Raw genomic sequence first — 24,273 nt, 5'->3', positions numbered from 1 at the left:
AAGCTAGTCTAGAACTCCTGGACTCAAGTGATCTGAGTGTTGAGAGGACAGGCATGTGCTGACCACTTGACTACACTTTGTTTTTGAGACAGGGATTCTCTGTGTTGCCCTGGTTGCCCTGGATTCACTCTGTAGACCAGGCTGATCTCGAATTAACTCAGAGATCTTGCATGTCTCTGCCACCTGAGTGCTGGGATTAAAGGTGTCCCTACCACTTGACTACACCTTGTTTTAGAGGCCAGGGCCGGTCATGCTGGGCAGATGATGTTAGGAACAGCAAGAGCCCTCTGCCCTACCCACTACTAGAGCCTCAAAGTAAGTTCCTGGGTCCTTTGGGTGTGTACCCCCTGTTTATTTTCAAGTGCACCCCCAACACACACACAGTGTTCCTGTTTTTCTGTTTTCATTGTTGCTAAATCACAGCTGACATTTTCCTGGCCTGGGACTGAGCTCTGGATCTCCAGTCATTCCTTATAGGAAATGAGAATGGGGAAGTCAGGGGGAAACAGACTTTTCCAGGAGAGGCTGGCATGGGAGGGGCAGAGAACCCCTGGGACTGCTCTGACACTGATGATCCCGCACCTTCCCTTTTCTCCCTTGGCTTCCCCCGCCCAGGAAAGGCCTATAAAGCTTCCTTCCTCTGGGAAGCACATCTATCCCGGGCAGGCTCATCCCAGTAGCCACACAATGGCTCTTATCAGTCTCGGAGCCAGGCACAGAGACCCAGCACACACCAAGTCTCACATATTTCCTGTTTCCACCCAACGGGTCAGGGGTGGGCCCAGAACAGCCATATCCTGCATAGGGCTTGAGAGGGAGCAATCCCCTTCCTTTTTCCGCCTCTCAATCAGAGCTGAACTCACCCTTCTCAGTTCAGGAGGGACCCTGCACTGGGACACCAGGGCAGTGTTTCTAAGTGTAGGAAGGGTAGAGGGGAGCTTGTGGGAAAGTGTTGGACCCCTGGGCTCTAGAGCCAGCCCCAGGGCTTCATGAATCAGAATAGCGATGCTATTAGTGTTTCTGAAGGGTTTTGGGTCTCTCAGTGACTTGTCCACTGGTATATCATTTGTATTTTCTAGATAACGGAGACTACTTTGGGTAAGATTGGATAGGATGGATCACAGATGAAGGTCCAGTCTCTAGGCCCCATACCTATATCCTGGTCTTCTCCCCCATCAAAGGAAGCACATACAAGTGTAAAAGCCACATTTATAATTATCCCTCAGTGTAACAACTCACACAGAATAGACAGCCAGGGCTCACTAGAAGCCTGGGGGGGTGTAATTCTTAACACACGGTGGCTCTCAGAATAGAATACAGAACCTAGAGTAACTGAAGCCAAGTGACTCAGTCTCAGGTCACAAGGTGGATGGGAGAGTTACAGGACAAGACTCCCTGAGGTGTCTTCTCTTGGGAGAAAGGGTGTTGAATCACTATTGACAGAAGGCAACCAGCAGGAGTAGGGACAGGCCATATCCATATGGCACCTGAAGAGTGCTGAGGCCTCTGTAGCTCCTCTGCTGCTTCCCATCAAGGTCTCAGCAGGGTCCCAAGAGAGGAGCAGTGTTTTGTCAATGACTCATGATAGGAGTAGCAGCAGATGATCTTGATCTAGAAGACCACCCAAGAGGAATGTGGCCACAGCTCCTCCAAGGCCTGTCAACCCTTTGTAAAGAGCAGGTTGGGAACATGGGCCTCACTTACCTGCAGAAGCTAACCTGGGTCTATACAATTTGCACTGCTTAGGCTCTAGAACTTCCTGATCAGAGCCCATGTTATGGGGTAGAGGTAGGTATATCATCTACTTTGCCATAGTGCTTCAGCTGCAGACAGGGATCTCAGAGCTTCCACTCATCTCACGGGGACAACTATGAGACTCCAAGATTTCTGGAACCCAGGTCAGCTTGTGCCACCTAATTTATGGGGCCTGTACAAATGTGAACATCTCCCCCTCCCAGGCAGCTCAAGGCCCAGGACAGCATGATAGGAATGCAGGCCTGTGCCAAATGGGGCATGTGCCTGGCACAACTACTTGGGCATGAGAGGGAGTGTGTGGGGGGAGAATAAAGAAAACGGCATGCAAGCTAGTGGTCTTTTCCATAGCAGTGGACTGCCCCAAGTCTTCACCATTGACACACTACTTTGTATCAATCACACATCAGTAACAAAAACCTGTATTAAATGGCCAGTTCATCTGGCTTGGAGAGAGCAGAGGAGTCTGGCTGAGCTCCCCTGGGAGGTGGGGAGCTGGAGGATACTCAGCCACCTCCTCAGGGGCTGGGCCAGACACAGCACTCCTGGCAGTGCTGAGGCAGAGCTGGCTTCCAGCTCTAGCCTCCACCCTGGATTCATTCACTCCCATCTGGGTTCAGATCTGTGGTTCAGGCTCATACAGTTCGTCATCCCTCAAAAAGAAGCGAAGCGGGATCTGCAGGGGTAAAACAGTTGGCAGAGGTAAGCAGAGGTCTTATTCACTTTCCCAATGCCCCCACCCAACAAATACAGCCCCACAGGCATGGGGCACCTCCCAGGTCTGTTACCCAGAGCACTAACAACTGGGCTCAGGTCCTTCAAAGTTACTTCCTTTTCCCACCAGCACTCTTACCTTGAAGGGTTGACTTATCCCTACTACAGAGTGCAGATTGTTGCTATAATAACAGAGGAGAAACTGATCTTCAGTTTCAGGGACATCACTGATGTTGATGTATACCTGGGGCAACAGGAATAGTGTCAGCTCTAGGGCCCTGGGCCCTTCCCAGCTAGTGGTAAATTAGCCAACCCTTCTTTCCTTCCAGAAGACAAGAATATTTAGTCTGCATGTTGGAGATGTACCTGGTTTGGGTTGTTGCCATAGGAGACTTGGTTGTCGCCAACCCAGGCATAGGACACATAGTCATTAATGTGGCGCATCCCTACCTGTGAGTGGAGATCAGGCAATCAGTCAGTGGTTGAGGAGGGAATGTGAGATAGAGAACATCCTGAGAAGAAGGTGGTCTGACTGCTGGGGCTGGCCATTGCACTGTCTTCCCTTCCCTGACAGGCCCAAAGTTGGTAAGGATCCCAGGGGTGAACAACAGTAAACCTTCAGTGGTCTCTGGTCAGAACCTGTGATCCCCAATGATGGACAACCTGGGGATGATGGATGGACTCCCTGCCATGCTTGCCACATCACCTTGTATAGTCCAATCCAGTCCCAGGGGCTGCTGAGGAACTCTGGGGTGGAGGCATAGCTGATCAACATGTCGTTCTCCATGGTCCACAGGTATTCAGGCATCATGGTGATCAGTGGAACAGACATCAGTGGGTTCAACTACACACAGGGGTGGGAAGTAGGCTGAAATCCTTACTGTGTCCTTCCAGAGTGGTGGGGTTAACAGGGACACCCACAACAGTGGGCGGAGAACTTTGCTAGGCTACTCTGGCTGACTTTAGCTGACCAGCAGGAGAGAGAGGGCCAAAGGGGTTTGTCAGAGGGAGAGCTTGTCCTGTCACAGGAATGGGGTGTAGAACCAGGTAGATAGCCCAGAGCCCTGAGCTGAGGGTGAGTGTAGATGGGAAGAGGGAACTGCTTTAAGAAGAGAGGTCTGAAAGCTGCTCTTTTCCAAGGTCTTTTTCTCAAAGGCCCCAATTCAGTTTTGTGGGGAGAACAGCTGTAAATATGTGGAAGGCCCAGTCTGAGTTGAGGGGAGCAGACAGTTAAATGTGGCCAATACTGCCTTGTTATTAGGTGGCATGATATAAAGGATGGGGAGAGCTCCCTCTGCAACTTGATCTAGATACAATTAGGACGAATAAAAGGAAGTTCCACTTCACGTAGGTAATAAGCATGAGGGAACTCATTAACCTCAAGGGAGAGTCCCAAGAGGAAACAGAAGCCTATTCACAGAGGGCCTGGACACGTTTTTGAGAGAAGGAGCAATCAACAGCTCCTCAAAATACTGGGATACCTGACCGGAGAGAAAAGGCAATCATGTCTTCCTATAGGTGTCCCTTAACCCTAGAAGATCTGGTGGTGTGGCCCAGCACAGCTACCCCTCTGCCAGGAGAAGCCCAGAAGTTCACCTCCAAGTTGAAGGTCCCAGTGACAGGCTTATGGTCACTGATGCTGTACATCATGTGGCTGACATAACTCTTTAGTGTCAGCGAGAAGTAGGAGGCTGGCAGACTGGAGACCAAGGGGCTGGCCTGTGGCTGCCGCTTCAATCTCCACAGGATGCGGTCAGTCCATGCAGGCTTGCGTCTTTTCTCACTTAGCATAGAAAAAAGAATGGAAAGAAAAGGAGTTAATGAGACATGTGCCTTGACATGACAGAAATGTGCCTCAACCTGCCTGCTTTGGGGTCTACCAGCAGTCCAAGCCTTCTGGGCCAGAACTGAAGGAATCACAGTGTCGGGTGAAAGTAACCAGGAGAAGCAGCTGGAATCAACCAAAGACCTTCTGCCTAAATCCACATTTTTATGAATTAAACTCTGATTTAGGAACATTCCAGTCAAGGCACTTCTAAATAAAACAAAGGAAAAAAAGCAGCAAAGAAGCTAGGTTGTGTTTTGAAGTTGTGGACTTGGAAGTGAATCTGGGGGATGCTCCACAGTGGTTAGTATGGTTACCACTCACCCTTTACAGTAGGAAGACTGAGTCTTAGAATGGGAGTAATTTTCCCAAAGAGTTACTAAGCGGTGCATCCAGGACTCAAGGCCAAGGAGGCAGCATGACCACAGAGCACGTGTTCTGAACCACCAAGCTAACCCTCTTAGGTTCCAACTTCCTCATCTGCAAAGTGGAGATGAGAGCAACTGTTGCCTCACAGGCTGCTAAGATGACTAGATGAGCTGAATGGCCTCTAGAACCACCTTCAGCATGGAACAGGCTCTCTGGAGAGCTCGGTCACTGTGGTTACACAGGGTCTCCTGAGTCTCAGTAAAGGTGGGGATGACTTTGAACTTCTCATCCTCCTGCTTGCATCAGTGCCTGGAGCACAGGTGTGTGCTGTTATGCCCGGTTTGTGTGGTGCTAGGCATCCAATTTAGGGCTTCTTTAAATGCTAGGCAAGCACTCTACCAACTGAACTACATCCCAAACTCCCACTGTGATGCTTTGTTCTCAAAAGTCATCAGAAAGTCTGAATTTAAATCTTTGTAAAATTCAAAACCATGTAAGTGAGGTATGGCAGCACACATCTGTAAGCCCAGGGCTAAGGAGGGTGGAGGCAGGCAGACTGCTGGAGCTCATTAGCCAGCCAGTATAACTGAATTGGTGAGCTCCAGATCAGTAAACAACCCTGTTTTAGACAATGAGATGGGAGCCAGGTGTGGTGGTGCATGCCTTTAAACCTAGCCCTGAGGAGGCGGAGGTAAGTGAATTTCTGTGAGTTCTAGGCCAGCCTGGTCTATATAGTGAGTTCTAAGACAGCTGAGGCTATGGAAAGAGACCCATCTTAAAAAAAAAAAAATCCAGGGGGCTGGAGAGATGGCTCAGTGGTTAAGAGCACTGGCTGTTCCTCCATAGGTCCTGAGTTCAATTTCCAGCAACCACATGGTGGCTCACAACCATCTGTAATGAGATCTGGTGCTCTCTTCTGGCATGCAGACATACATGGAGGCAGAATGTTGTATTCATAATAAATAAATGAATCCTTAAAAAAAAAAGAAAATCCAGGGAGTAAGTATTTGTCACCAAGCCTCATAACCCCAGTTTGACTCTCAGAACCCACAGAGTAGAAGGCAATAGTGACAACCAATTCTCAGAAGCTGTCCTGTTTGTCATTGCAAGTGCACTCCCCACTAAAGATGTAAAAAAAAAAAGTTTAGTTTTTTAAAAAGGTAAAAAACAACTGAAGAAAACAGCAGACACAGACATCTAATTTATTCACATTCATATTCATTCTCTCTTTCTCTTTCTCTCCAAAGGCCAACCAAAAGAGTGAGGCATGGTGGCTCACACCTATAATCCTGGCACTCAACTGGCTAAGGCAGGAGGATCACTTTGACTTTGAGGTCAGCCTGGGCCACATAAACGTCCAAGTCAGTGTTGACTAAGAGTGAGTTCCTGTTTCCAGGGGGAGTGGGGCACTGGAGAGATGGCTCAGCAGTTAAGAGTAGTGGATGCTCTTTCAGGGGACCTGGGTTCAATTCCCAGAACTCATGTAGTTGGTTACAATCATTTATAACTCCAATTCCAGAGGATCTGATGCCCTCTTTTGATAGCTGTGGACACTAGGCATGCATGTAGTGCACAGATACATAAAATAAAAAATGAATAAATCAAACTTTTTAAAAAGGTTTACCATGATGAGGACATTGATACTGGCCTTTGTCTTCCACAGACACATGCATGAACAATGGGCAAGTGCACCCACATACATATACACAAAACCCAAAACAAAAAAACAAAGGAAAAGCATAGCCAATAGCAACAACAACAACAACAAAAATTTTATTTTTAAAAATGCGTTTAATCCCAGTACTCAGGAGGCAGAGGCAGGCAGATCTCTGTGAGTTGAGACCAGCCTGATCTACAGAGCGACTTCCAGGACAGCCTCCAAAACAATACAGGGAAACCCTGTCTGGAAAAAAAACAAAACAAAACAACAACAACAACAACAACAAAAAAAGCTTTCTAGCCATGACTGGAGTGGGTGGTGCACATCTTTAGTTCTAGCATCTGAGGCAGAGGCAGGTGGATTTCTGAGTTTGAGATCAGCTTTGTCTATAGAGTGAGTTCTAGGATAGCAAGGACTACAGAGAGAAATCCTGTCTTGAAAAACAAAAACAGCCGGGCGTTGGTGGCGCACACCTTTAATCCCAGCACTCGGGAGGCAGAGGCAGGCGGATCTCTGTGAGTTCGAGACCAGCCTGGACTACCAAGCGAGTTCCAGGACAGCCTCCAAAGCCACAGAGAAACCCTGTCTCGAAAAACAAAAAAAAAAAAAAAACAAAAACAAAAAACAAAAAAGGCTTTTCTTCCTCTAGTGACAGAGGCCACTAGTCAGCTACTAGGTTGGTCACTCACTAAACTCATCCTTCAGTTAGGGACAAGGCAGGCCTGTGATGGTGGAGGGTCTGTGAGGGAGAAGGCTGTTACTTCTGCAATCCTCTCCTTCAGTAGAGGATCCCTCCCCCACAGCAACAAAACCTCTTCTGATAATTCTCTACCTGAAATCTTAAGTGGCCAGCAAGACAGCTTAGCCTGTAAGAGCTTGCAGCAAAGCTCGAAGACCTGAGTTCATCCCCAGAACCAACAGTGGAAGGAGAGAACCAATTCCTCAAAGTTGTCCTCTGAGCTCCACGTGTGTTTGGTGGAAGTAAACATCACCCGCTCCCTCATACAACAATAAGATCTCTAAAGGTTTTCACTGCCTCTAATACAAGTCCTCAAGCAGGCTTTCAGGGGATTCAGAAGTCTAACTTCCCACCCAGATGTATCTTCCACCGTCCCGGCTCTGCTGTCTAGAACACCCTTCACCAGGGAGAGGTCCTATTCCAGTACTTTGTCATAAAGCTGCCCCTAATGTCGAAGTTCTGCTTCCAAAGCATTTAATGCCAGTACTTTGACTTGTCTCTGAAGTTCAAGGCCAGTTTGAGCTACATAATGAGATGCTATCTCAAAAACACAAACAAGATGGGCTTGGTGGCTCACATCTGTAAGCACTTGGGACCTGGGGGCAGGATTATGAGTTCAAAATCAGTCTCAAAGATAAAGTAAATTTGAGGTTAGCCTGGGTTATGTGTGACTCTATCTCAAGAACACTTGTCACCAAGCCTAAAGATCTGAGTTTGATCCCTGAACCCATATGGTGGAGGAGAACCAACTTTTGAAAGTTGTTCCCTGATTCCCATGTGTGTACATACACAATAAATCAATGTAAGAAATTAAAAGCGCTGGGCATTGGTGGCACACGCCTTTAATCCCAGCACTCGGGAGGCAGAGGCAGGCAGATCTCTGTGAGTTCGAGACCAACCTGGTCTACAAGAGCTAGTTCCAGGGCAGCCTCCAAAGCCACAGAGAAACCCTGTTTTGAAAAAACAAAAACACAATGAACAACAACAGCAACAACAAAAAAAATGCCTCCAGTTTTAATGTACAGTCTCCTATGTCCCACTTACTCTGAAAGTTTCTGTCTTCTGCTTTCTTCAGTCCTATTGTTACTAAATACGTCCAATGCTCTCGTCATTTAAGTAGCAGCGCATCTTTCACAAGTAAGGATGATACCATGGTGAACTCAATTCTGGAATCAGAGGCCAGCTGGAGGGTGGTTCTGGTCTGCTAATCCAGAGCTATGCCCTCAGGCAAGTGACATCACCTCTCTAGCTTTAAGATGGGGTGATAACAGCACTTACTCACAGAAGCTGAGGCATCAAGGAGTGGCCAAGAAGTGGAAACTCTGGCTAAACCGCTTTCCTAAGGTTGCTTCCCACTCTTACTCAGTCTCTGTTGCTTGTTCAGAGTCAGGGCCTTACTTTAGACCCTGCACAGCCTGGAACTCACGCTGTGGACCAGGATATAGGATCAGACTCACAGAGATCCACCTGCCCTTGCCTCCCAGTGCTGGAGTGACTGAAAAACCACCTAGCCAATCTCTCTTTGGTCATCATGAACATGAGGTGCTCAGCAAGGCTTACAACTTGATAAAAATCACACAAATGCACTTCTCCTTCAAGGCATAGCTTCTCCCCGACTCTCTGAGATGGTTAAGAATCCAGACTTCGATGGGCGGTAGTGGTGCCCGCCTTCAGTCCCAGCACTCAGGAGGCAGAGGCAGGCGGATCTCTGTGAGTTTGAGACCAGCCTGGTCTACAAGAGCTAGTTCCATTCTAGGACAACCTCCAAAGCCACAGAGAAACCCTGTCTCAAAAAACCAAAAAAAAAATATATATATATATATATAACATAGGCTGATATATATATATCAGACCTCACCAGGTGGTGGTGGTGCATGCTTTTAGTCCCAGCAGTTGGGAGGCAAAGACAATGGGATCTCTGTGAGTTTGAGGCCAGCCTGGTCTACAGAGTGAGTTCTAGGACAGCCAGAGCTGTTCACAAAGAAACCCTGTCTCAAAAAAAACAAAAAAACAAAACAAAACAAAACAAACAAATGAACAAACAAACAAAAAAATTCAGACCTGGGCTGGAGAGATGGCTCAGTGGTTAAGCTGCTCTTCTAGAGGTCTCTGGTTCAATTCCCAGAACCCACATAGCTGCTCACAAATGTTTCTAACTTCAGTTCCAGGGAATCCAATGCCCTCACACAGCTCCATAAGGACAGTTTTTAAGTGACTCTCTGAACTCTAGAGCATGGTTAACTGGTCATGCACTTAATGTGTCCGTGAAAATCTTGAATAGCTTTGATCATAATACCCTCTGCTCCATGCCCATTCTGTATCCATAATGGTTACTGTAACAGCACCTGATACAATCCCTGATTCTAACAGGATTTCCCGCCCCGCTCTTAGCCCCTCCACCCTCCACTGTAATGGAGCTGACTTCGTTTCTCATTACATCTTGGCTCGGGGACACTGCCCGGTGAATGAAAGCTGCATTCCATGCTCTGCACACAAATCATTCATAGTCACTTTGTATAGCTAGGCAGACACATAAATCACCTACAGTCACTTAGGACAGCTACACAGGCCAGGGGCTTGTTCCCACAAGGTGCTGCTGATGGACTAGAGGGCCCATCCCTCTTCTCTCTACCAACATTGCTGCCTCCTTCAGGAGACTCTCCTAGGGACTGAGGTGTATATAGCTCAGTGGAGCTCTGGGTTTAACCCCTCACTGCAAAAACAAACAAACCCACCTATCCTTGACAAGTGTAATTGACTCCTCCTGTCTCTGCCTGCCAGCTTCCTTTGGTACTTCTTCGAGTTCTGGAAACATACTGGCTGACTCCTAGTCAAGCTAAGTGTGACTATTTGGCTCTCCCTGACATTGGTGGGTCCCTTTGCTAGTATTGCTTGAATACCCTTCTCAGGCTCCCTGATTCAAACATAGGCTAAGCACTGTCTGTATATGTGGGATGAACATAAATTAGATCCAGGTTCCGTTCTGGGTATCAAGAGAACAGCAGTGGTTCACTACAAGTTTACTTTGCCAGTGTTAGGTATCAAACACATAAAGGTTTTAGCACAGGGCTAGATCTCCTGCACTTATGTAGCGCAGTCTGGCCTAGAAGACATTATCTTTATCCTTCTGCCCTTCAAATGGCTGGGATTATATTTTTATTTGTATTTTTTTTTTTGGTGTGTGTATGGGTTTTTGGTGTATTTAGGTTTTCATGTGTTTGCATGTGTGCAGAGGCCCAAAGTTGGTGTCATTCTCTTTTCATTGCTCTCTATCCTGTTTTTTGAGATAGGGTTTCTCTGTGTAGCCTTGGCTGTCCTGGAACTTTTTCTGTAGACTAGGCTGGCCTCAAACTCAAGAGATCTGCCTATCTCTGCCTCTGCCTCTCAAGTGCAGGATTAAAGGTGTGTGTCACCACGCCAGGCTTTCCACCCTCTTTCTTGAGGCAGGGTTCCTTACTGAATCTGGTCACAGTCTGAGTGATCGATGAGTTCCAGGGATTTGGCTGTCTCTTGAGACTGTATCCCTGGGGTTACGAGCATATATTTTAAATGGGTGCTGAGAATCTGAACTTCACCACCTGAGCCATCTCCCGAGCCCTGGGTTACACAGCATGTGCAGGCTTACTCTGGCAATCCAGGGGAGTGGAGCGTCCTAGCACTGATGGTGTCTGAACTGGCATGCCTGTTCTCCAGGCAGGTTCAGCAATGTCCACCACAGGAAGTGACAGCAATCACTGGCCCTAAACAGGAAATCATGATGTTCATTGTTCCTGCCTAGACATCTCTTTATGGGCCCCAGGCACCACCAAGAATTCATAGCTCTGCAGCAAGCAGACTAAGGTTCAGATATTTCCAGAATAACAAAGTTTCTTACTACCTGGCATAGAAGTGCCTGAAATCCATTCTCCTTAGTTAAATTTACTTATATTAGTCTGTTGGATGGTGGTGCAGGCCTGTAATTCCAGTACTCAAAAGACAGAGACAGGAAAATCTCTGTGTTCAAGGCCAGTCTGATACACAAAGTGAGTTTCAGGACATGTAGGGCTGTTACATAGAGAAACCCTGTCTCAAAATCCCCAAAATAAATAAATTTACTTCTTTTTTTTTTTTTTTTTTTTTTGGTTTTTTGAGACAGGGTTTCTCTGTGGCTTTGGAGGCTGTCCTGGAACTCACTTTGTAGACCAGGCTGGCCTCGAACTCACAGAGATCCACCTGCCTCTGCCTCCCGAGTGCTGGGATTAAAGGCGTGCGCCACCAACGCCCGGCATAAATTTACTTATTATTGTGTATGTTTGCCATGGCATGTGTGGAGGCAAACTTGTAGGAATCAGTGCTCTCCTTACATTGTGGGTTCTGGAGATAGAACTCAGGTCATTGCGTGGCAAGCATTACCCACTGAGCCATCTTACCAGCCCTCCTTTTTTTTTTTTTCTTTTTTTTTTTTGGTTTTTACGAGACAGGGTTTCTCTGTATTGTTTTGGAGGCTATCAGTCCAGCCCAGCCTCGAACTCACAGAGATCCGCCTGCCTCTGCCTCCCGAGTGCTGGGATTAAAGGTAGCCCTCCTTTTTTAATACAAGGTCAGTGATAGGCCTGTCTGCCTAACGAGTATATGTGAAGAACTAAGTGACACAAGCCTTTTTGCACAATGCCTGGGAAGTGGTAAGACATGTCAGACACTATGATCAAGTATACAGTAATAAGCATCTGCCTCCTTCTTAGTGGTTTTGTGTTTTGGTCTTGATTCTCCCCTTTTGCTCCTGCTGGAAAGACTGTCTATGAACTCTTGGGGTGGAGTGTTCTGCTGAAGCAATCCAGGGCTTTATATGTGCTAGGCAAATATTATACCAGAACTACAGACCTAGCCCTATGCTGAGATGAAGTACTACAGATGAAAAAGCATTACCAAGTCCAGAGAATCAGATCCGAGCCCAGTTCATAACTAGCTAAGCCACCTGAGGGCCTGTTCTTACTACCTAACTACCTTGTGAGACCTTGCCAGTTCCAGCCCACATCCAGCTACTTGCAAGGACTTCCAGTCTGCTGGTAAGCTCTCTGCTATGGCTCTGGGGGGAATTACACTGGACTTGTTGAATATTGAACCCACAGCTGGGCATTGGTGGCGCACGCCTTTAATCCCAGCACTTGGGAGGCAGAGGCAGGTGGATGTATGTGAGTTCGAGGCCAGTCTGGTCTACAAAACAAGTTCCAGGACAGCCTCCAAGACAATATAGAGAAACCCTGTCTTGAAAAACCAAAAAAAAAAAAAAAAAAAAAAGTATTGAACCCAGGTGCTACCCAACTCTTCTCCTACTGAGTTACAGGTCCAGTTCACATTGAGGTCTTGAGGTGCTGGCCTCCAAGGCCCCTGCCGGTTCTTGAGGCCTTCCAGATTCCACATTACTGCTCAAATTCAATGAATGGCTGTAGAGTCCAGAACCTTCCTGCAGCTGTGGTCAGTCACATCAGTCAGTCAGAGCGTGTCCTCTTACCTACTTTCCAGCCTACTCTGTTGCCAGGCTGCTGTCTCCGGAATGCATTGCCTCTTCTTGTGTAGACTGCCCTAGCCATAGCCCTTCCCTGCCTTGCTCCACATTCTTGAAACAGTACATCCTCTCCCTGTTCCTTGGTAAGGACATTTAGGCTGTCAAACCATTTCCATACATGAAGTCCGTAGCTACCTTCTGCCCTGGCCTACTGTGGAGATACCTAGTTCCCCCTTTACTGCCAGGGGTCTGGGCTGCTCTGCTGGTGCCTACTTCCCTAGTAATCTGTGCCCTAAGCAGGTCAGGAACCTGCTGACAGCTGTTCCTGCTCTCCTTTTTTTTTTTTTTTTTTTTTTTGGTTTTTCGAGACAGGGTTTCTCTGTGGCTTTGGAGGCTGTCCTGGAACTAGCTCTGTAGACCAGGCTGGCCTCGAACTCACAGAGATCCACCTGCCTCTGCCTCCCGAGTGCTGGGATTAAAGGCGTGCGCCACCAACGCCCGGCTCCTGCTCTCCTTTTGAGCCTCGGGTTTTGGTAGTGACCTGGCCCTTTCTCAGCCTCTTAGATAGTTCTTCAGAGAGACTACCACCTCACCTGAAGAGACCAATCAAAGTAATAGCCACGGATACCACCGGTGTGCACTGAGTACCAGGTCCTGGGTTAGGCATATGCAAGGTCTCGGCCAACTCCAAGCCCCATGAGTTATGTACACCGATTATGCCCATTTCATGAGCGACAGCACCAGAGCTGAAGTGGCTTGCAGCTGAGGACAGTAATGTGAAGAGCAGCCCATGTGTACCTTCTCTGTATTGTTCTCTGGAAACTTCACTTTTTCCTTCCTTGCTTTTCTTTAGGTGGGTGGTTCTGTTGTTGTCATTTGTCTGTTTTTATTTATTTTGTTCCATGTGCATTGGTGTTTTGCCTGTATGTATGTCTATGTGAGGGTGGTGGATCCCTTTCAAACCACAGTTAGATACTGCCATGTGGGTACTGGGAGTTGAACCTGAGTCTTGTTGTTTTTTGTTTTTTTTTAAAGATTTATTTATTACATATACAGTGTTCTGCCTACATGCCAGAAGAGGGCACCAGACTGAATTGTAGATGGTTGTGAGCCACCATGTGGTTGCTGGGAATTGAACTCAGGACCTCTGGAAGAGTAATTGATGCTCTTAACCTCTGAGCCATCTCTCCAGGCCCCGAACCTGAGTCTTCCTGAAGAGAAGCTAGTGCTCCTAATCACTGAGCCAGCTCTGGGTGGGTGGTTTTTTAAAGACAGGGTTTCATTTAGACCTAGCTGGCTTTGAACTTGCTAGAGTGGTTTAGCTTGTAGGTCACAAGTGCAAGTATTACAACTGTGCAAAACCACAACCGATTTTTCCACTATTTTTTATCTCCTCATATAGTATTTAACCTGCTCAAAGTTTTGGGCAGAGGAACTTAATGTGAATAGCTATCTTAGGTAATCCTTTTGTACCCCTAGAAGGCCCTAGAAAGCAGAGGCAAGGGTTCTCAGAATGCTTTGGTGCCTTCCCTCCTAAGTTAGGGCTGCCTCTGCTCTTGCCTATACCCTTCTCCTTCAATAACTTTCTACCCTATACTTTACTCTTGCTAACACCAGCCTTCCCTTCCACTCTCAGACCAATCTGAGAAGCTCCCATAGCCAGTGCCTCAGGGAAGGGCAGAAGGTTCCAATCCTGAGAGCTGGTGGATGGATCTGTTTCTGCCTCCCTGATACCTCCATTCTGTGGCACACCCCAACCAGCTGGCATACCGGGACTTCCAGAGCCTCTGAGGCACTGATTTCCTCCTCACCTGGTGTCATAATTGTTGGAGTGCTTATCAAACTTGTAGGTGGGTGGGAAGAGCAGTGGACCTTCCTGGAACTCCCGGAGCAGTGGGTCATGTCTCTTGGCAATGTAGAGCTGTAGAAAAAGACACAGTCCCCATCTTCTCACAGTCCTGATGCAATAGATCAGCACCACCCTCTTTTTGTCACTGTTTCAGCAGTCCCCCTATCTTCTGAAAATGTGACTTTATAGGCCTAGCAGAAGCAGCTGTTTGCCATTTTCTCTGTCTACCTTTTCTCTATGGAGAGAAGACCTTGATTTTCAACTGTTTCAGGGGTCACTAGAAGGTCTATATCAGGGGATATAGAAAAGCCAAGGCCCTAAAAGGGGTGGCATATTATTTTCCAGAGGTAACCAGGCTAGGGACAGGAGAGGCGATGGGAATACAAGTAAGCTGATGAGTTATAAGGCTGGTGCTGGCCAAAGCTCATCTGATTTCCCCCTCTCTGCCTTGTTTTTAGGGGGATGCTAGGATTTCACACTATCTTAGACTTGGCATAAAAATCACAATGATCCTCTTGCCTTAGTCTCCTGAGTGCTGAGATTACGGGTGTGAGCTGCCAATGCCCAGCCTGACTCCCTATTCTTGAGCATGCCAATGGTTTTTCTAGGTAAAGATCACTGCAGACAGTATGGCTGCCCCACCTCCACATATAAAACCTGGCTGGACTCCTCTTTCCACCCAGAGAGAAAGGAGAACAGACCCCAGATAATAAGAGTTCTCTGAACATTTCACAGACCTCCATGACAGGTTCAAATCACACACACACACACACACACACACACACACACACACACACACACACAACCAGACCTCTGCTCACCACACACACACACACACACACCCAGACCTCTGCTCACTACACACACACACACACACCCAGACCTCTGCTCACTACACACACACACACACACACCCAGACCTCTGCTCACCACACAGACACACACACCCCAGACCTCTGCTCACCACACAGACACACACACACACACCCAGACCTCTGCTCACCACACACACACACACACACACACACACCCAGACCTCTGCTCACCACACAGACACACACACACACACACACCCAGACCTCTGCTCACCACACACACACACACAGACCTCTGCTCACCACACAGACACACACACACACACAGACCTCTGCTCACCACACACACACACACACACCCAGACCTCTGCTCACCACACACACACACACACAGACCTCTGCTCACCACACACACACACACACCCCAGACCTCTGCTCACTTGGTACCTGATCCTTCTCCCACAGCTCTCGGTAGCACTGCTTTGTTACACACTCCTGAACAAAGATCAACCCAAAGTCCTCAATGCGAAAGTTCATGTCTCCAAACCACAGAATGAGGCTTCAGGGAAAAAAGGAGGGCAGCCTGAGGGTTTGTGATGAGGTCAGTGAAGAGGCACAGGCCTGTTGAGCCCAAGGGCTTCTGGGGAGGAAAAAGCTGTGGGGACAGTGAGAACTAGGACAGCAGCAGATGAAGGTCAGGACATGCATGGGTCCAACAGGACAGCTCTTGGTGCCAATGATATTATTTAAGTTAAAGGACTTGCCCAGATACTGATATAGCAAATGCACAGCAGGTTCTAGGCCTCTGCTCCACAGATGGCCATCTGGAAAAGTTGAGAAACAGCCCCCGTGGTGAACTCAAGAACCATAAGGGCCTTGGCCCAGGATGTTTACAAGTATCCAGGGTTTCTAGGAAGGACAAAGAGGCCAGAGGAAGGTAGACATCAGGCAGGCAAAGCTGGGTGGTACAGCAGATGGGACATCAGGAAAGGGTTGGGGAAGGGCTGGGAGTTGGAGCACTACTGACTGGCAGTGAAGTAAACTCAGCAATCAATGCTAGCCTGGGCTGGCATGGGGGAGGGCAGGGTGACAGTTTGCAGCTTCAGGCTCACTCATGGTCCAGGATGTTGGGGATATCATATCCTTCAAAAGTCTGACTCTCCAGGATTCGGTCAAAGTGCTCCAGCCGCTGATCATTATTGGACACATGGGGAGGCAGGTGGCAGTTGACGATGCTGATGTAGTAGCCATATAGCTTCAAGCAGATGTTGACTCCCCCTTTGTTCCCCTGGTAGGCAGGTGGGAAGGAAGGTGGGGAGAGACTCTGGATTGTATACACACCCCTCTTTTCCCATCCTAGGTCTGAGGGGAGGCAGTCATACCTCCCCAAGGATCACAGCCACAGACACCCAGCTTCCCAGCTAATTTTTCCATGCACAAAGCCCAATACCACAATCTAGGATCTCAGGAATATCCAGGCCCTGCTGGGATATGGCAGGATTTGGGGTGGGGTGTGGGGACGGTATGGAGGGTCCTAGGCTACACAGAATACCCAGTCTCAGTTCATTCCCCCTGTTTTTCTAAGCTCCAAAGAATCCAGTCCTTGTCAGCTCAAGTCTCAGACAAGAGCTTAGTCCTTACCCAGTACCCGTAGAGGCCAGTAGGGGTGGATTTTGTAGAGATGATCTGGATGAAGGGCAAATGCTGATACTTGGCAAAGACCAGTAAGAGAAGCCCCTGCATACGGACTTGTGAGATCTGCAGCAGAGGGCAAAAATCACTTATTAAATTGCAAAGCCAATTGTATTTCTTCTAAGTCCAACCAGGGACTTTTAAAAGAGTTTGGAACCACCATAAAGCCCTGCCCAAGAGTCCCTGGAGCTCAGTTTGAGTCTGAATTTCAATTTTTTCCTTTTTTCTCTCAGCTGCCCAACAGTGCATTCTGGGAGCTACAGTTCCAGTTTCTGCTTATGGTTCTGGGGATGGAGGAAAGAGAAGAGGCTTCCGGGGTAGCTGGTAGAGGCACTACCCTTCCAGCCTACACACATCCAGGTGCTCCTCATGCATGCTGTCCTAAAAATCTCTGTATACCCTCCCCATCTCTCAGCCTTTCTTGTCACGGATGAAGCAGGAGGAACACCATGCCATATGCACTGTGAAGATACTACTTGTTGGCTCAGTGATATGTGAGTGTCTATATCTGTATTCAGGTGAACACTGTGGAGGTGTACTGCTCTGTCAATTTCCACCTTACTCCTTTGGGACAGGGTCTCTCGCTGAACCTGGAGCTGGGTTTGTGATCAGCCAAGTCCAATGACCCTCCTCTGCCCACTCCCCCTATTACTAGAGTACCTATGGCATGCCTGGCTTTTCATGTTAGCTGAGATCTGAACTCAGAATTCCAGGCTATTGCAGCAAGTGCTCTAACCCACAAAGCTCTCTTTTCAGCCCACCTCCTTTTGTTGAGACAGCATCTTGCTAGGTATCCCAGGTATACTTGGAACTGACAATCCTCCTGCAAGGCCTCTTGAGTGCTGGGATTACAGGTATGTTGCCCCATATACCCGTTTTTGCTTAGGGATTCTTTTTTTTTTTTTTTTTTTTTGATACAGGGTCTCTCTGTGTTACCTTGAACTCAGAGATCTGCCTGCCTCTCTGCCTCCCAAGTGCTGGGGTTAAGGGCATGTGCAACCACCATCCAGAGACTTAGGGATACTTAAACATACTCAAGACCAAGCAAGAAGCTTCCAGGGTGCTGTTCTGAATCTTGAGCTGACTGACAGCAATTCAAATACAAACATCCACCAACTCTATACCAACTGTGCCCATCCACTTTTCTTCCTTTTATCCCCCTCAATGTTGAGGACCAATTTCTGAGCCCCATGCATGCTGGTTAAGCATATGAGTACTTTTCTATACATGTCCTAGTCTAATGAAAAGGCACCATGAAAATAGTCTGTGTGGCCGGGCGTTGGTGGCACACGCCTTTAATCCCAGCACTGGGGAGGCAGAGGCAGGTGGATCTCTGTAAGTTCGAGACCAGCCTGGACTATCAAGCGAGTTCCAGGACAGCCTCCAAAGCCACAGAGAAACCCTGTCTCAAAAAACCAAAAAGAAAAAAAAAAGTCTGTGTGTGTTACACATAACTAGAAAGTCAGGCATGATGGCATATGCGGTAGGTAATCTTAGCACTTTAGAAATGGAGGCAGGAGGATCAGGAGTTTAAGTTTAGTTTGCGAGGGTCTGGAAAGATGGCTTAGCAGTTAAGAGCACTGACTGTTCTTCCAGAACACCCGGGTTCAATTTCTAGCACCCACATGGTAGCTCACAACTGTCTGTAACTTCAAGATCTAACACCCTCAAACAGACATATATGTAGGCAAACACCAATGCTCACACACACAAAGTTAGTCTGGGAAACAGGGGACACGGTTCAGACTATGGTTGAATTCTGTGAAGGCAATGCACACGGATGGATTGAGTACTGAGGACAAGCTCCAGAGCCGGGTGGGGAAAGTACCTGGCACCCACGGAGAAACTTTAAGCTTTTCCCAGCTGTCAGGAATCACTGTTCCTGGCTTGCTAATGTAGGCTGAGATTCTGGGAGGCAGGGGAACTAGGAAGATTTTTTGGGATTGCCAAGGAGCCTACTATTGGTAGCTACAGAGGTGGGGTGGGAAAAGGCCATCCCTAGTGACCTTCTCTCTCAGGGAGGGACTGTCTACAACCATCACTCCAGTAGCTGTTTCCGGAGCATGAGGTGCAAAGGCCAAGGAGGAAATCTCCGGGTGGAGAACTATACTGGGGCCTTCCAGGAATTATGAAACTTGATCCCATAGTCCAGGAGCAGTCCTAGCACAGTGGAAGAGTCAAAGTAGGGAGAACCCCAAACTTAGTACTGAACAAAAGAGATGCTGGAGTCTGAGTCTTCTGAGACTGCTATAAATGTATATACTAATCTACACTCTTAAGGGTTTTTTCTTTTGGGGGGGGTGTAACAGGAATTGAATCTCTGACCTAGCTTAAGTGCTTTACCAGTGTCTACACTCCAAGTTTTCTATTTCTCCCCATTCACAACTACCTATGACAACAGAAATCTGGGCAGGACTATATTATGAGGGACCAAATAAATCCCAGGGTCAGAATAGAAACCAAGAAACCGATAAAATTCAGGAGAAGATTTGCATTTAATCCTAAGTAACAGAGCAGGTTTGGGCCACTGGGCTTCAACACAAAGACTAGTCCACTTTGTGAGCAAGCAGCAGGAAGTTGGGGGGGGTGGGGAGATAGGAGGGAGTTGAGGGCAGGACCGGTTGAGACTGGGAGAATGGGTGGGGTTGTGAGGAAAAGCCAGAGTCTTCCAGGGAAAGTTCCAGTTCCAGCAAGAAGAGACTAAGTAGGCGGAGCTAAAGGAACTGGCAGGAGGCCACTAGTCTGGGATAGCAGAGAGTGTTCTCCAGCTCTCAACACACAGGCGGTAAATTCCCACAAGGGACTGGATGTATATAGGCTGTCAAGTCCAGCTTGGCCATGGGAAGGAGGGTGCCTGCTTTCAGTTCCTAGACCTTAGGCTAGCTCTTGATTGTAGGAGGCCACATGAGTAGAATGGGTTGCGTCCCTGCCACAAGCTGAGCTAATTTCCTTGGCTCCACCCTACCAATCCCTTGCCAATTGGTCAAGGCTTGAGGAGGCATGAAGTCTTGGGAAGAAATGAGTACTGAGAGAGGAAATAGCTCCAAATCTCCTAGAAGAGGCTTCTCAGTTTGCTTGGGGGCGGGGGTTGGGAGGGCACAGGTTCTGGAGCTGGCATTACCCAGCCTAGGAGGACTAAGCCATGTGTTCTCCTTGTCAGAAGGCCACACAGCTCTTGCTCCTGCATCCCTATACAAACTAGGTAACAGAATTAATACTGAAGAGTAAAATGCATCCTGGAAAGGGAATGGAGAGAATTCCAGTATTTCCATGCAGCTGTAAACTGGGTACGCTGAATGGGTGCTTGTGCATTCGCTGCGGGTGCAAGGCAGAAATAAAACCCAGTAACCCTAACCCTTCCCATCATTATTCTACGGTTTAACTGCTCCCTCAGAATAAGAACTACTTCCCACCACACCTGTCTTCCCCTCTCCTAACATCCAGGCCCGTGAGAACTTGATATTCATGTCCCCAGTGATATCAGCAGGTTAGCCTGGGGATTACCTGTCAGTCTTAGCACACACCAGTATGGCAGTAAAATATGATAGTTTAGAACACAAGTTCAGAAGTTTGAAAGTTCTGGATTCAGATCCCAGACAGCACATGTGATTTCTGAGCCTTGGTTTTATCTGTGAAGTATTTCAATGCCAAGAGTTACGATTGTAAAACAACACACACCAAGAGCTTATTTACAATGTCTAGCACTGAGTGAGCACTCCATGAATTGTAGCAGGTACTACACTCAGAAGATTTCATGCTGGGCAGCAAGTAGAGACTGGAGAGTAGGACAGGAGTAGGCACCGAGATGTTAATGAGCCCTATTGCATTTCCACTAGGAATTCTCCCAAGGTGATAGCTATCTAGGTGTGAAACTATCCCTGGACTGGACTCATAGCTCAGACCAAGGTACCCTGGAACAGCACAAAGTAGGCAGGAGTTCCAGGGAATCCAAGTGTTGTGTGAGGTTTAAACCTTTTAATGAATGGGAAAGAGCATGAAAAGCTAAGTGGAAGAAAGAGAAACGCACCAGACAATTAGCTGAGTGGGAAAAAGAGAAACACACCAGACAAGCAATTGGGAGTCAGTGAAGGTGAGACACATTCCTCCATTGCTCACAAACTTTTAACTTACCTTGACAAAGTGCAGAGGGGAAAGCAAATCCATGAAGAAACTGCTCCATGGGTCTTCAAAAGCAGCATCAGAAAGAAGGCTTATGATTCCAGAATTCATTTCCTGCAAACTGACCATTCCAAGTCAGGCTCATTCCCAGGCCTGGAGGATACTGCTTCTCCCACAGATACCTAGTACTGGCTTCATGAGACTTTCAGACCTGGGTTCTTTTTTTTTTTTTTTTTTTTTGGTTTTTCGAGACAGGGTTTCTCTGCATTGTTTCGGAGGCTGTCCTGGAACTCGCTCTGTAGACCAGGCTGGCCTTGAACTCACAGAGATCCTCCTCCTGCCTCTGCCTCCCGAGTGCTGGGATTAAAGGCATGCACCACCAGCGCCCAGCCCAGACCTGGGTTCTGATGACCAAGATTTCTCCCTTCCCTAGCTATGTGGCTGTTGATCTCCAAATCATGACCATTGCTGACCCAGGACAAGACCCAAAGAGGATGAAAGCTCCTCACTTTCAGACTCCAAAATGAAGGGAGGGAGGATGGATTATATCAACCCTCTACAGAGATGGAAGAGCAAGGGGTCATTCAGATACTTACCCAATGATATATATGTCCAGATTCAGGTCTTGGTTATGCAGTTGAAGTAGGTCACTGAGGTCCACAGTGGGGGCTGCTGAGGCCACATTCCACGTCACAACATGTATACTGTGGAAAAGATATTAAATGAAGTCACAGAGTATGGAGGCTAAGGAATAGGCAAGAACCTGGGTCTGTTAATAGCTTCCACCATAGTGATCATGGGAAATGTGTCTATATGTTTGTTAGTCTATTGTTTTTGAGACAAGAGTCTCACTCTGCAACCCTGGCTGGCCTCCAACTCTTTATTTAGATCAGGCTTGTCTGGAGCTCATGAGGATCAGCCTTCTAAGTTTTGGGATTAAAGTTGTATACCACCATTCCCAGCTTGTTTCTGCATCTTGTGGTAGAAAAAGAGGAAAAAGAACAATGAACTATAAAGGCTTCACCTTCCATCTCCTGAATCAGAATCTTTTCCCTTGAACTGGCTCCTCTACACAAGCTCACAACTGCCCACACCCCAGTAGCACCTGACACATTGAGCCGCCAAAGGGAATGCAGAAGGAGTTTTGGCAAGGAAAGGTAACAAATGATGAATTGGATAGCCAGGAATTTGTTAAATCATTAGCTTTTCCAGCTACCTACACCTCATCCATCCTCCATGGCTCAGCCAGCAACTGTGTACTTCCTCTCTTCAACTATAGGTTCCTAAGAGTACCAAGAAGGTATTAGAGGTTGACCGTACTTGATCACAGTCCTCAGAGTTACAAGAACAGAAATTTCAGAAAAGAACAAAATAAACAGTACCATTCTCTTCCACATGGTCTACCTTACAGATCCCTGGAACTCAACAAATTCTACCAAGGCCTTCATGGAGCCTAAGTACAAATTTCTAAGTAGCAGGATTTTAAATTTCTATCTCAACAGTCTACTGGGAAACACCATCAGCTGGGGAATAACATTCCAGTCTCAGCTCACTGCAAGTCCCAGAGTCTCAGGAGAAATAATTAGTAGCTAACACCATGACATCCCATCAGAAGTTCAGGAAAGCAAAGACTTGTGGAGCTCTTGAGTGAGCTCACTGCTATAGCAATGCTCCAAGAAGCCCACACGGTTCCCAGGACACAGCAAGCAGGAGCACAGGACTCTACAGACATGAAGCCTGTAGGTTTAAGGAATGCCAAGGATCCTGACAGGGAAGGGCAGGCTGTTCTGAAATATCTCCTGTCCACCAGACCCTGTTCTTAGAGGTACATGTTCTAAGAAGCACGACTCGTAAAACACATTTCTTGGCTAGCTTAAAGCAACTTCCTGCCTCTCCCTAGAATATAAACAAAATAATACAAAAACTACCCTCTGTTGGTTGATCTGTTTACAGTCTCCCCCTGCTGCCCAACAGAGGATTAAGGCAGGTAACCCGTTTACTCAATGGCTTCTTGTATTCCCAGGCACTTTAAGTGGATAAAGAATAAAACTCGGGATTTCTCATCCCTGTTCTCAGATTTGATGATTAGCAGCGAATCCATGCACTATGATTTACGCTCAGTGGGACGATAAGCGGTGTTCCTCGTGATTAAAGAGCAAGCATGAGACCAGGCTTCACTTCTCTAAAGGATCTTATCTAAATCTGATTTCGGATTTGTAGAGATCATAACCGGATCAAGAAGACCCCATGATGTACTGCTGATGTAAAGTAGGAACAAAACTTCTATTCTTTTTTTTTTTTTTTTTTTTTTTTTGGTTTTTCGAGACAGGGTTTCTCTGTGGCTTTGGAGGCTGTCCTGGAACTCGCTCGGCAGACCAGGCTGGTCTCGAACTCACAGTGATCCGCCTGCCTCTGCCTCCCGAGTGCTGGGATTAAAGGCGTGCGCCACCAACGCCCGGCTCAAACCTTCTATTCTACAGCTGAAGGGACGAATGTCTTAGACACTTAGTAGTCTGTGTGCTCCAAAAACTAACAGGGCATCTGCAGTGACCAATTAGGCAGCCCAAGTTTAGGACGGGCACCAGGTCTAGTAGTCCATTCAATACTGGCCTGGCAGAGTCTGGGGGGTCCAAACAAGAGCGGCCTTGTAGGCCTGTCCTCTTGATCCCACTGTTTTTGGTAACCAGCCTCACAAATCATACTGGATCCAAGACAGCGAGCAGCCAGTAACCGATCGGCCTATAAATGCGCCCTCACCTGAGTGCATAGCCTTTCGGTGCGCTCGGCCTCCGTAGGCTCGCAGCCGACATCATTCCCACGCCGTGACCCGCTAGGCTAGTGTCTCCGCGCTCCAGCCAGTGCCGGCCGGAGCAGCCCTTGGTGGCTAGTATCAGCTGCACGATTCCCTTCGGATTGTTTTTCTTCCGGATTCTGACTGTGCGCCTCGGCTTCCGTAGGAGGCGGATCGTGAGCGCTCAAGAGTGTGGGGTGCGGTTGGGGAAACAGAGGCGGGACTCCACAGCCCAGTAAAACGCCCAGAGGCGGAGCGGAGATGGGCTCGAACACGAAGAGAGGCGTGCCATCCGCCCCCGACGCCACACCGCCCTCACCGAAGTGCGAGTGGGCGGTGGCGCCGCCGCCTGGGCCCCTGCGCTCCCAGCCTGCTTTGCGCGAGGGTGCGGACGGGAGGAGCGTTGCGGGCGGAAGTTGCTGTTGCGCGGCCTCGGGCTGGCTCGCGACCGTCCCGCGGCGCG

At 47.9% G+C, this 24,273-nt stretch overlaps 1 protein-coding gene across 1 annotated transcript; it reads right to left on the bottom strand.

Moving 5' to 3' along the window:
* Positions 1–1,197: 1,197 nt before the first annotated feature.
* Inpp5k (inositol polyphosphate-5-phosphatase K) lies at positions 1,198–24,186 on the bottom strand. Its single transcript, XM_040749159.1, has 12 exons — positions 23,777–24,186; positions 21,616–21,723; positions 21,032–21,140; positions 16,850–16,966; positions 16,321–16,496; positions 15,656–15,767; positions 14,356–14,465; positions 4,063–4,249; positions 3,173–3,310; positions 2,833–2,916; positions 2,606–2,710; positions 1,198–2,428 (listed from the first exon to the last, which is right to left on the bottom strand). Exons 1-12 carry the CDS (start codon positions 23,830–23,832, stop codon positions 2,369–2,371), a joined length of 1,362 nt encoding a protein of 453 aa, XP_040605093.1. The 5' UTR covers positions 23,833–24,186; the 3' UTR covers positions 1,198–2,368.
* Positions 24,187–24,273: the final 87 nt, after the last annotated feature.

The sequence above is a fragment of the Mesocricetus auratus genome, unplaced genomic scaffold, assembly GCF_017639785.1.
Source record: "Mesocricetus auratus isolate SY011 unplaced genomic scaffold, BCM_Maur_2.0 Super-Scaffold_100007, whole genome shotgun sequence".
NCBI lineage: Eukaryota > Metazoa > Chordata > Mammalia > Rodentia > Cricetidae > Mesocricetus > Mesocricetus auratus.
The sequence above is the reverse complement of the archived record's forward strand: the minus strand, read 5'-3'. Positions and strand labels throughout refer to the sequence as shown.